Genomic DNA, 13,532 nt, shown 5'->3' with positions numbered 1-13,532 from the left:
TGAGCAGTAGGGTTAAACCATTTCTGTAAGCCTGGGGAGGGCCTCACCGGGCAGTATTTAACATGCAAAGGATCCTCTCATTTCGTCCATTTTCTTTTGTCATTTCTTCTTTTTTGCTTATAAAAAGTGATGGTATTCATTTAAATTCAATACATTTACTATTCAATGCTAAACTATTTCCATCGAGATAACATTACCACCTTTTGCTCCACTGCTGCCTTTTTCTTTGAGTGTAGCATTTTTAGTTTCTTCCACATATTGTACAGTGGTTCCTGGTTGATGTTTCACAAGCTTTTTAAGAAAATAAAACCAGACAGACAATGAGTTGAAAAAATGGTCTTCGGTCTCATATTGTTAAAACCTGCCAGTTTACGCTGCTGCCACTGGCCGAGACAGTGTACCGTCTTCTCTTCAGTGTCTCTTTCAGCTTGGTGCTACCTTCACAGGGAACGGGACGTCATAGCGTCATCTTAAATGGACGCCGTACTGCAGCCTTACAAATCGGTCTTGTCCTGAAATTCAAAGTCTTCATTAACCCTTGTATTGTCTCTCGGGCCCCTCTCATATCCTTCGGGTCAAACTGACCCATGACTTATTTGGGGTTTTAAAAACAATTCTGAAATAAAATTTTAAGTGACGTGGAAATTAAAAGAAAGAATGTTGTAAAATATATATAGGCAAAAGTGATGTCCCCTAGTATAGGATGATATTGAGTTCACAATAGGTACATGAAGTACTCGGAATGGAAAAATATAAATAAAGTGAAATAATTGAATAATTTGAAGTGAAAGTCTGCCAATCTTGGGAAAAAAGCAATTGAAATGACTAGACATGTGAGAACAGGGTAATTACAGATATACATCTGAATTTTAATCTAATCACGACTTGGCACTCATACTAGTGATTCACTGGTCACTAAATTTCCATGTGATGGACAGAATTTTAGCAAAACTGACCAATTGGAGTATTAGATGCAGGGTGGCCTAACGGTTAGAGACGTCAGTTTGTGATCGGCGTGGGTTCCTAAATCTGTGGGGGGAACCCCAGCCCTATTTCCACCACTGAGGTGCCCTTGAGCAAGGCCTCACGCTGGAGCTTCTCAGTGGCAGCAGATCAGAACTGTGGGTGGTACGGGACCGTCCAAGGTGGACGTGTGAATGGATCAGGGCGCCACCTGCAAAAAGGGAGGCTTGCTTCTCAGTCAACCTTACCATAAATAGAGGTTAGAAGAAAATCCCCATATAATGGAAACAAACTGCAGGATTCTACTGAAATTGAACAGCCGGATCGATTCTACACTTTAACGCGTTCTTTCCAGTTATTTCATGGTATACATTCTGTAATTGTTCATGGTAGTAATGTGTACTGCAACTCTATTTATATTAAAGTCTATGTTCAGTCATTTTGAATGCCTGTGGTGAATGGCCCTCCTCGATGTATACAAATATCACAGTAGGCAAGTTTAATTCTTAAGTAAAAAATATGGTTATTCTTGGCATGGTAACCAGTGCATTGACCAATTGTAAACCAGCTGGAGTGTAGTTGGCTACAATGCGATATATTCTGGGCTGGGGGGGGTGGCGGCACTCTGGCTTGTTTGATGTCTTGAAACACATCACACCGCCCTTTGTCTCGGCGGCCGCTAAAGCCCTGGTTGAGCCGTGACGCTGCCCTCCAAAAATAGACCGCAGAGATAGCAGGTAGGGGAGGGACATCGGGCGTGAGAAGGTGGCCGGCATGTCAGGCTTCATCGCAGCGGTTCCATACCGCTGGTCATGCAAATAAATGGGCTACTGATTTTAAAAATGTTACGCAGATATTTGCTGTTTGTCGGTCTCAGTCGAGACTCTGTCCTGTAAATCACCACAGCACTGAATAATAATGACCAAAAAACGTGTGCCAGCTTCTCTCCAACAGACAGTTTACCCCGTCAACACACACACACACACACACGGCATGCACGATGCATGCACGCGCCACACATGACTCACAACACAAACACAGCAGAATTAATCGGATTTTGTTGGTGGTCGGAGAGATGCTGCGCTTGATGGAGAGCACAACCTCATGAACATTACATAAAGTCTTTCCCCCCACCCCCGTCTCGCTTCATTAGCGGATTTATTACACAGACACCAAATGGGTTAGATGATCATTATGGCCAGACGGGTTCAAAATCAAACTACCATCACTTTGAAAGCAGTGTTGCAGTGTGCTAGTCATTACAGCGAGCATATCGAAGAGAAGCCAGTTTAGAGTTTCTGATGTTAAGAATTTGAGAGATAAATGAGCTGCCAAAGAGAGAGAGAAGTCTTCACTGGGAATGTGATGCATGAAATGAAGGATGAGCCAATGAAAAAAACAAGTCAGGCTAACATGTAACTGATAACATTTAAGAACGTTTTGCTTTATTCCTGTAATAGCACTAAACAATGGTTTCCTGTAAGTTGTTACTAAGAGGACTTTACTTTACAATGCTGCTTTAAAGACTGGATATTGCATACTAACGTAAACATTTCCACTTCATTTAGCTAGAATTCCTTCAGTTAAAAAGCCTCTGAAACAGGTTTTTAGACCGTCAGTACAACCCTAACCCATCTCCATCATGGTGATATGATTGAAACCGACTGAAGAAATAACAATTCAACACTTTGGGAAACATGCATGATTCACTCTGCATTGTGAGAGTGATGTAAGAAGGTTGATATCAAGCAAAGGCGGATGGAGTCAGGATTGTGGTTAGCATAGCTTAGCATGATAGGAAGCAGGGAAAAACGGCGAGCCAGACTCCGTCCAAAGTTCAAGACAAACCGATTGATTTCTTAGTTGACTTGTGGATCTGTCTCGGAGAAGAAAAATTGCCAAGACAGGGAGGACACAAAGAGAGATGCAAAAGTCACACACCCTGAAAAGATATTGCGATAATACTAGTGAATAATCCACCACATGCAAATCATAGGACGTATGGAATCATGCTAAAATAATTTTCACATTACACAATCAGAGTCAAGCAGCTTAGCGGTGGTTGAATATCCAAATGGAGCGGAGTCTTCTCCGGGCTTTCCGACCACGCTAGATGGCTTGAAACAAGGTAACCACGGTAACCCTGTTACAGAGGTCCATGGTAGGGCTTCAGATGTTACCATAAAGTCATGAACCACCTGTGGCGGGGCACCTTTAAATGAGCAACCGTAAAGCTAGTGGTAGCTTGATATTAATGAAGTCCGTCATATTCAAGCCATCGCCAAATGAGTTGATACGAAAGTAATTAGGACCCCACCATCCCACAACATCTCTCTGGACTTCCCAGAATGCTCTGTTCCAGGAGACTGTGGCGTCCGCTAATTAGCTTCACTCGCAGAAAACTCGGGTGAAGATAATTACCTCTTCTGAAGAGTCCATACAGTTTTTGGTAATCCATCTTGGCTACAGTAACTCCATTGGGGAAATGGGAGGGGTGGGGGGGGGGGGGGGGGGGGGGTGCATCATGTGGCGTCGAGCCTGTGTTGTTGTCATTAATTAGCGCTGTAACACAAGTTCCCCTTCACCTGCCACAAATGGAACTGCATCACAATGAAACCACGCCCTTTCCTAGCTTATATAACTCCGCCCCTCAGGCCTGGGACACTCTTTTTCCCTCCAAACAAACCAGGAGAACAAAGAAAAGGAGTGATATGAGTCACATGGACTTTTGTTATTGTGTAAACACTTTCATTTCCCACAGGATGTCATTCCTGAAAGATGATGTGTGTTGTTTGATTCTGTTAGATTGCAGGGTGAAACCTGTTGAATTTAGAGAAAAACCAAGTACAGATTGTGGAGCAGTACCGATGTAAGTCAGGTGGATCCAATATAATTTGCTAAGATGAATGTCCAAGGCTATTTAGATTGACATTTCTTCCTGTATTTTTTGGTTTAGACAAAACCACATCCATCCCTCCAGCCATCCATCATTCACCCGTGTGAACCTTTTCCTTTGCCTGACAAACATAAACCATTGGGAACGGCAATGGATCACATTAAGAGTTTTTTCACTTGAAGTCCTCAGGGTTGGCAGAAACCAGCACTATAGCTTTAACCACATCCACTTATAAGACCATCTTTGGTCTCCTTCAACCGGGTCGCGGGGGCAGCCGCTCCAGCAGGGGACCCCAAACTTCCTTCCCCGAGCCACAACAACCAGCTCGACTGGGGGGATCCCGAGGCGTTCCCGGGCCAGGGTGGAGAATTAATCCTCACTATCCTGGGTCTTCCCCGAGGCCTCTCCCAGCGGACGTGCCTGGACAACCTCCCTAGGGTGGCCCACGAAGGCAGCCTTACAGATGCCCCAACCCCCTCAACTGGCTCCTTCTAAGATACTGTAGATAACGTCACAGTTGTGGGTTCTTCTGCCCCCATGTAGGCACAAAAATGATTTCTGTGAGCATTTTCAATAATTAACTAAGCTACAAAGGATAATGTAAACAAACAAACACCAGATGCATGATAAAGTTGAGGTAATTGAAGCAAAATAATGGACACAGGGCTTTCGTTGACCGCACTCACACAACCAACACCGCAATCATACAACTGTCAAATCAGGAATTCGTCGTCGCTGCCTAAACATAACACAACTGATGTCTTATCATTTCAATGAATTTATTGCTTATTTGCATCTCACTGTGTGTGCTCCCTCTGAATTGAAATCTGAACAGACTGCTAAACGTTGAATAATTCTCTCCGAGCCCAATCAATTCAGATCTTTGCCCCTTTCCTCTTTGCTCCAGGGTCTAAAGGTGTCATCCACCACATCATGAGATGTGTTAAGTCCTTTGGATAATGTGTGTGTGTGGGAACATGCTTGTCTGTGTGCACACCATACATTTTAAATAGAATTACTAGGTTAACTCGGGGACCCTCCAGGCTATGTGCACCTTCACTTCGGTTGCCTCTTCATTGTATTTCATCTCTCACCGTTCAAAGAGTAAAGTGAAACATGGTGATGGTGGGTGCAGATTTTCAGGATTTGGTTTATGGTTTATGTTGTGATTTGGGTCTGCGAATGTGACACTAATTTGTCATGAAATTACAGAAAGATGCACGACAAGCAGTGCCAGACATGGATCAAAAAGAGATAAGCGAGCGCTAAGCTGAAGGACATTATCTTGAAATCACTCAAAATTAGTAGCATGTGAAAATAGAGTGAGTAGCCTACTTTACAAGCATGAGTGTTGGGTGTGACATGAGAAGATAATTGTAAAAGAAAGGAATATTTTATAGTTTGGTGTACAAAAATAGTATGTTTCACACAAAAGATCCCTTTTCTGGCTAAATCCAGACCTTTCAACCAAATCTTGTGGTTTCCAGCTTATTGGTTCAGGGGGTTGTTGCATAAGTTAGTGTCCGTGGTCGTTGTGTCTCAAGTACCAGCACTTGTGTGTAGAAATTGAGAAAAACTGAAAGCGAGAGAGCGTTGCAGTTGACAACGGCGGAAAAACATAAGTTAATACTCCGATTGTCCCGCTTGTTTTTTTACTTCATAAACTGGAGGTAGACAGAGATGGACCTTCAAAAACTTCGGTGAGATCTTTCTGTTGAAATGGAAAAAGCTCTGAGTCCCAAGCCTTAACCCCAAAGACTTCTCCTTTCTTGAACACACTGCTTTATCACAAATTAACCTCAACAAGAGACAGTTAAAATGTAGGACAGAAATAAACCCATCTCAAGGTCCACTTCCAAGGCTCAGGATTACATGAGACGAGGTGTGGAACCCTCTGTCTTTAGGGTGCACCTGATGATTTATCGTAAGGGCAGACTCCTTGTGACTCGAGAGTTGATAGCTCTTGTGACGGTCCAGCCACAGAAAGAGTCCAGCTGAGATGCTTGTCTCTTTTGATTTAGAGTGTCGGTCCTGGTCAGGGATGGATTCATCCTTACACTGTGGTCAGATTGCCCCCTAGACCTTCTGCACCTCCCTCTCTCCAGCCTCCTCCTCACTGATAAGCGGTGCTTAAAAGAAACTACACTGCACGGATCCTTGTATATGCACTTGAAAAAGTCCATTCAGGATACAGACCCCTTCACGCCATGAATGCGCCATGCTCCATTGTCGGCCCTCTGGTAGAGGTGCTAAAGATCACACATACGCCCAAACTACCAGACGAACAGTTTCTCCCACAAGCGTCCATATGATGAACGGTTAACAGTCCATGGGTCAGGAAAGTACATTAATTAGATTAGATTAGATTTGCTTTTGTCAGCCCACGACGGGGAAATATTTGTCGGTACAGTAGTCAGCATTTTTCAAAATAACAGCAAAAAAACAAACACACAAACAAGTAAGCACGAAAGAATACAAGGCAAGGAATACAGGCAAGAAATACAGGCAAAGAATAAGGCAAGCAATAGACAATGAAAATATGGTAGCTGAGTAAGTAAAATGGTGTCAAACAAAAGAAACCAATAGGCCTTTGCCATCATTCTAAGGTGTACCGTTTGTTGTAACACGGATCCATCCAGGTTGCTGGATGGATACTTGCTGGCCGTCGGGAGTTAATTGATTACAGTTGGTTGCTACAACAAAATCTAAAAAAAGCTCTTACGACAGCAGGTGTGGAAAAAACACCACGCTTTTGTCACAGGGGACGCTAGGTAGAATTAACACAAACTGAAAGTTCTTTGTAGCTGGCATCTTTAACTTCTTTATGTTGTATCATCCTATAAGGCGTCAAAATGAACCAGCCGATGTATTATATAATTTATGTCCGTGTGTCATTCTGTGTATGTTCATTGAGAGCAACCAAAAAGCCAGAGCCAACTCCTTGTTTGTCTTGCCATATAAGCTGATTCTGATTCTGATTTGATGAAGAATGTCAGCTGGTGCCATTGACTGGACATCCGTTTGTCCCATGTACACTTTCCAGGGTCCAAACAAAAAAAAAGAGGCGGATGTTCACAAAACAAGACGTTTTGATATTTTGAGTACTTTAGAGAATGGGAATTACTTCAATTGGATCCACCTGCTTTATAATGGCAGGAGTGTGGCTGGCACTCGAGCCCCGTCCGGAGTTCTTGGATGCACACGGTGCATTAAAGAACAGCCATGCTGATAGAGGGCAAAGGTCACTGGCCATATAGCACACTCATGAATCCTGTGGGTTTTGCACTTGCAGAAGGGAGATTTTTACCCCTTAGCATCTGTACATGACGAGAGCAATTGACTGCGAGGGTTGAACGTGCTGGGTGGGCACACTTGCAGAATAACCGGATTGCACTTGATGGGTGAGACGTGAGTCAGTGGTTAAGTGTCCTTGTGCCTTGCGATGTGTCTTGAGATGTGATGTTCCTTTTTTGCCATTGGTTGGTTCAAAAACATGTAGAGTGTCTTGTAGTCAACGGCTGATCTAGAGTTAACATTATGAAACAGTACCATGACGCTCTGCGGTTTCACCACTGTTGAATAGAATAAAACGCACACCACAGACAATGGGCAAGTGATCCTTAATCTGCACCAAATGAACGGGAATGTGCACTAAAGACGAGGCAGTGTCCCCTTTTATTTATTATATTGCATATTATTTATCGTTTTTTTTCTATTACGGTGTCAAAAACTCAAAAAGAGGGGATTCAAACAGGTTAAAGTGATATTTACATCTACAATTGCAAAATTGCCATGGTTTTGACTCTGGAACATTATGATCATTTCGAGAGACCAGATATGAATTTTCACAACCTGTGTATTTGGTCGTGCCTGGTGTCCTGAATTAGTCCTTTTATAGAGCAAGTTTGGATCTTTTAAAAAAAAAATGGTGGCAAACTACATCGATACTTTTGAGGTAATTAAAGTCAAAACAACTCCCATGAAACTCCATGAAGCTTTCAAAGCATCTGTACAATCGCTGCGAAACTTCCACAAAATCACCACGCTCTGTGAATCCCGGATTTCGGTGGGTGTTCATCCATTAAAACCTGTGCATTGCGTGACATTTTCAGTCTTAGAAGCACTTTTGCAATAATGTTTAAGGGGGAAAATAAAGTGTGAAAGATTGCCACTTGACATTTTCTTGACGAGTTAAGTTTTGGAACATTTGGAGACAGGAAGAGGACAACGCGGACCGGTGCCAGGCGTGGAATAAAGACGGATCATAGAGAAAAATCCTATAATGAGGGTTTTACTTGCGGTGAGATGACAGCGCGCAGAGAGCTGTCAGCAGTGTTCTCATGGTTAAAAAAAAAAAAAAAAACTACTGGGAGATGTCGACCTCTGTCGAAGTGGAAGCAAGCGAACAGCGGGACCAGTTGGCCAGTTGACTCAGTAAAAATAAACAAAGATGGGACATGGAATATGTTCTATTTTCCCCTCGTTCACCGACAGCACCTGGTTGTGCCAGCTTCCCTCAGCACTCAGGAATAAGTTCAAATGGACAAAAACATGGTGCAGGAGTAGAAATAGCTATGCTGCCATTTCAGCTGCTTTTGATCCAGAGCCAGACCCGATATCCAAATGTAAACAAAATCTATACATAGAGGCAGTTAAGGTGTCCGAGAAAGTCATCTTTGCATGTGTGTGTGGTGCTGCGCTTCCCTGTGTGTCGATAAACAAGCATACTGGTGTGTGTGTGTGTGTGGTGTGTGTGTGTGTGTGTGTGTGTGTGTGTGTGTGTGTGTGTGTGTGTGTGTTGTGTGTGTGTGGTGTGTGTGTGCCTGTGTACGAGCCAGTGCATTTTGCTAATGCACTGTTAAATAAAAAAATACTAAGTTCTGACTTTAATACCAGGGGGATATTGCACAAAAAGGATAAGGAATAAGCAAGACTTCCCCAGTTATCCTGGATGGATTTAGCCAGTTGCACAACAGCAGAGGCACCTAGGGTTACCAGGGGAGATTTTTTCTCTGCCGCTAGCTGGTCCTGACCATCCAGTTCTATTTCTCTACTACCGAGGCATCGGCCTCCGGTCTCTGGGACCGGGATTGGCTTGTGGTAGTGAAACAAACCCGAGGCTTCACCTCGTCCTATAAACACTTTTATACACACCACACACACAACACACACACACACGTATCAGCTGGTTCCCTTCGAGGTGGGCGGTTTCGACGCGTTGCCGCCTCAGCTATTCATCATTTCATTTCTACTGTTTTTTTTGTGTAGTGTGCAGTATTTTTACAACCCTTTGGGATACTTGTTCTGGTGAGATGTGAGATGATGTTACCCACCCCGCCCCACACACACACCTGGCACGTAGATGCAAACACACACGCACACACATACCCCACAACAGCAGGTCTCAGGGACCCGTAGGAATGGGATGTGAGGGTGTGGTGGAGAAAATGAAAGAACAAACCGAGGGCGCCTCACCTGGAAATTTACCCCGAGTGAATTCAAATCGTAAGCCAGGGTCCCGGGACCCCAAGGACGAGGGGGAGTCGTAGAAAAATAGAAAATAAGGTGTAGCGAGTGAAAAAATAAACCGGGGCAGTTGACGTGAAATTATACAATGAGGGTCCGGGGTCCCGGGGACCAGAAAACACAGAGAGGCATAGCAGAAAGTAAAGAAACTCCCTGTGACACAAAGGACATATGAGAGAGAGAGAGAGAGAGAGAGGGAGAAACAGAGTGAGAGAGAGATTTATCAGAGACTAAATACAACAGGTACGAGGCAAACAAGGGACAGGTGAACAACAGGTGATAACACATCAGGGTGGGGCAGGACAATCCGACAGGTGGAAACCCCAGACACAGGAAGTAAAACTAACAAGACTAGAAAGGTAAACAGAGACGTCAGAATAACCGGGAAACAAACCCTACAGACACACAACGTGACAATCTCAAGTCACTTTACATATGCAGTTATGTCTGACCACATTCTATAATTTGCCAAAGACCCAACCACTCCAGTAGCCTAATTCCCACAGAGCAGCTTTTAGTGTGACAGTGGTGCCCATTGCACACACTTATATGCTTTGCCATTTTGCACTCACTCAGTTTTTTCTAATGGAACAGTTACTTTGTATGTATACATTTGTTTTTTTTTCTATATTCATTGTTTAATTTATATTAATGTGTAACCATTTGTTTATGTATGTACCTTTCACCAGGGCAAATTCCACATAAGTGTGCTAATTGTGGCGTAGTAAAACCTTTTTCTGATTCTGATATATTATTTGTAATAACAAACCTGCGCTGCCTTGATCTCCCCAGAAGAGGGAAGAAAAGACAGATGTATATTTATTTATTATTTATTTATTTTCATTTTACAGTTACTTGCCAGTATGTACAGTACAAAAAGTAAAACCCAGAGGTGCCTATACGAAGAAAAAAAAATATATATATTATTAAAATAAAATAAAGTAAAAAAGAAAAGTATGTGGCAAATAAAGTCCAAGTGTATCACCGGTACAATTCAGTCTTAAGTGCCTTCTTATTATTAATGTCTCTTATAAGGCACACGTAGAAGATGGCCAGTAGACTTTTTTTTTTTTTTTTTTTAATTTTTTATTTAAAGATACATTACAAACAGTTCAGTCACAGCAGCTCAAAACATAAAAATTTTTTTTTTTTAAGAGATTGCAACTGTATAATATGAGATCAGGGTAACAGAGGTATTAAATAAGATGAAATAACGAGCCATGAAGTGAGAAGAAAATCTAAATAATGAGGCTAAATATATAGATTAAAATGTGACAGATTTACATTATAAACCTCATTGTGATATAGACAACAGATGCTCTCAATTAAATAGTTGGATATAATCAGATATAGTTAGCTTTCTTATTGTTACTAATTTGGTCTTGAATTTGATAAATTTTGATTTATGAATATGAAACTTCCCTAAAAAATAAAGAGATTAAACATATTACATACATTTCTATCTTTACATTCAAATATGTTAATATGTTTCCCTTCAAGTGTGATAGTGGTGTGTTGTTTTAGCTACCATATCATTTCAAAACTTTTCCAGAATGTAGACGCCCGGTTGACTTTTTTTTTTTTTTTTTTTGCCAGGTTCATTACTTCCTGTTTACGTTTCCACAAATGACGTCATGCGGATAACGTTTCACAAACTGTTTCAAAACCGAAAGCGGATAACTTGAGAACAACTCTTGAATATTCTTGTGACGCGGGACTACAATAGCGTCTATCTTACATACATACCGGGACATCGGGGAGAGTCAACCACTAGCTACGTTTCATTTGTTCTGCTCATCTTTGAGGACCCGAAGGAAGATAGCCGGGCTGCTAAGTGAGCTAACGCTAAGGAGGTAGCTGGGAGCTAGCTAGCTAACGCTAGCCAGTTAGCAACATTAACTCAACAGGACGTCATCTTCAAACCGAGTGCTCGACATCTGTTAGCATGGAGAATAAATATAACCTCAAGAGTCCAGGTAAGCTCACTTTACTATTGTTCTGTTCTGAGTTTGCTAACCTGACCGACACAGTTGAAACCCACAGGTCACTGTTGGACTTTTCTTAAACAACTTAACGGTAGAATAACTAATTGTGGATAAATAAATGCGAATTAGCGACTACACCGACGTGAGCCGAATATTATTGACTCTTTTTAGTGCTTGTGTGTGCTGCTTACATTTGTTCGTGGACCCATATGGAGATACTTTTTGCACTATTACCATTCAGAACGTGTATTCATTCAGTTTTCATAGTAATTGGCGCAGCTCACGTCCTGGGCTGAGAGAGCTTCGTGGTGCTCCGTTTTGTAACGTTACTTTCTGTTTAGTATGGAAAGCCAAACAGTAAATAAACACGTTAACAACACCTTAATAACACGTAGACAACACATATACATGCGTAGACAACGTGTAGACAACACGTAGAAAACACGTTGAAAACACGTAAATAACACGTAGACAACACGTAGACAACATGTAGACAACATGTAGACAACATGTGGACAACATGTAGAAAAAACACGTTGACAACAAGTTGACAACAAGTTGACAACACGTAAATAACACGTAGAAATACATAGACAACACGTACACAACATGTAGACAACACGTAGACAACACATTACAACGCTAGACAAACGAGCAACGTGTAGACAAGCGTAGAAACACGTTGACAACACGTAAATAACACGTAGACAAACATAGACATCACATACACAACATGTAGAAACATGTAGACAACATGTAGACAACATGTAGAAAATGCATCACAAACACGTACACAACACGTGACAACATGTGACACACATATACAACAGTAGACAACACAATTACAACGGTAGACAACACATAAACAACATGTAGACCACACGTAGACAACACATACACAACATGTAGACACGCGTACACAACCGTAGACAACACGTAGACAAACGGACAACACGTAGACAACACGTAGACAACGCGTACACAACGCATACCCAACACGTACACAACATAGACAACACGTAGAAAACACGTAAGCAAGAGTACACAAGCATACACAACACGTACACCAACACGTAGACAACTTGTAGACAACATGTAGACAACGCATACACAACACGACACAACACGTAGAAAACATGTAGACAACACATAAAACAACACGTAGCAACACAAAACAACACAGAAACCCATATACAACACGTAGACAACACGGAAATAACACGTAGACAATACATAGACAACACGTACACAACATGTAGACAACACATACACAACACGTAGACAACGCGTAGACAACACTTAAAAACACGTATACAACACATAGACAACATGTTAACAACGCACAAAATAAAGCTAAAAACAACACGTAGAAACGCGGAGACAACGCATTGTTACTGTGTAATTTCAAGTGATTTTGAGCCATTGGTCACTGAGGTTTGAATGGGGGGTGTCCTAAGCTCCCATTGGCTGCTGAGCAGTAGGGTTAAACCATTTCTGTAAGCCTGGGGAGGGCTCACCGGGCAGTATTTAACATGCAAAGGATCCTCTCATTTCGTCCATTTCTTTTGTCATTTCTTCTTTTGCTTATAAAAAGTGAGGGATTCATTTAAATTCAATACATTTACTATTCAATGCAAACTATTTCATCGAGATAACATTACCAACTTTTGCTCCACTGCTGCCTTTTTCTTTGAGTGTAGCATTTTAGTTTCTTCCACATGTGTACAGTGGTTCTGGTTGATGTTTCACAGCTTTTTAAGAAAATAAAACCAGACAGACAATGAGTTGAAAAAATGGTCTTCGGTCTCATATTGTTAAAACCTGCATGTTTCGCTGCTGCCATGGCCGAGACAGGTACCGTCTTCTCTTCAGTGTCTCTTCGCTTGGTGTACCTTCACAGGGAACGGGACGTCATAGCGTCATCTTAAATGGACGCGTTACTGCAGCCTTACAAATCGGCTTGTCCTGAAATTCAAAGTCTTCATTAACCCTGTATTGTCTCTCGGGCCCCCTCATATCCTTCGGGTCAAACTGACCCATGACTTATTTGGGTTTTTAAAAACAATTCTGAAATAAAATTTTACTTCATAATTATTAACAATATTGTCTTTCAAACAATTGAGATAACTATATGTTTAGGGAATGCAATCCGTTTCTACTAG

General features: G+C 41.9%; 1 protein-coding gene across 2 annotated transcripts in view; it reads left to right on the top strand.

The window, feature by feature from the left end:
• ube2j1 (ubiquitin-conjugating enzyme E2, J1) overlaps nucleotides 1-13,532 on the top strand; it is a gene marked incomplete at its 3' end in the record, with an annotated part of 53,838 nt that overhangs the window by 1,917 nt on the left and 38,389 nt on the right. The window contains 1 exon segment of one of the 2 annotated variants that reach the window (XM_032543317.1): nucleotides 11,143-11,361. Within the exon segment in view, the coding sequence (XP_032399208.1) occupies nucleotides 11,331-11,361 (31 nt within the window). The 5' untranslated portion in view covers nucleotides 11,143-11,330. 2 annotated transcript variants of the gene reach the window in all.

Source organism: Etheostoma spectabile, chromosome 18 (genome assembly GCF_008692095.1).
Source record: "Etheostoma spectabile isolate EspeVRDwgs_2016 chromosome 18, UIUC_Espe_1.0, whole genome shotgun sequence".
Taxonomy (NCBI): domain Eukaryota; kingdom Metazoa; phylum Chordata; class Actinopteri; order Perciformes; family Percidae; genus Etheostoma; species Etheostoma spectabile.
The sequence above is the reverse complement of the archived record's forward strand: the minus strand, read 5'-3'. Positions and strand labels throughout refer to the sequence as shown.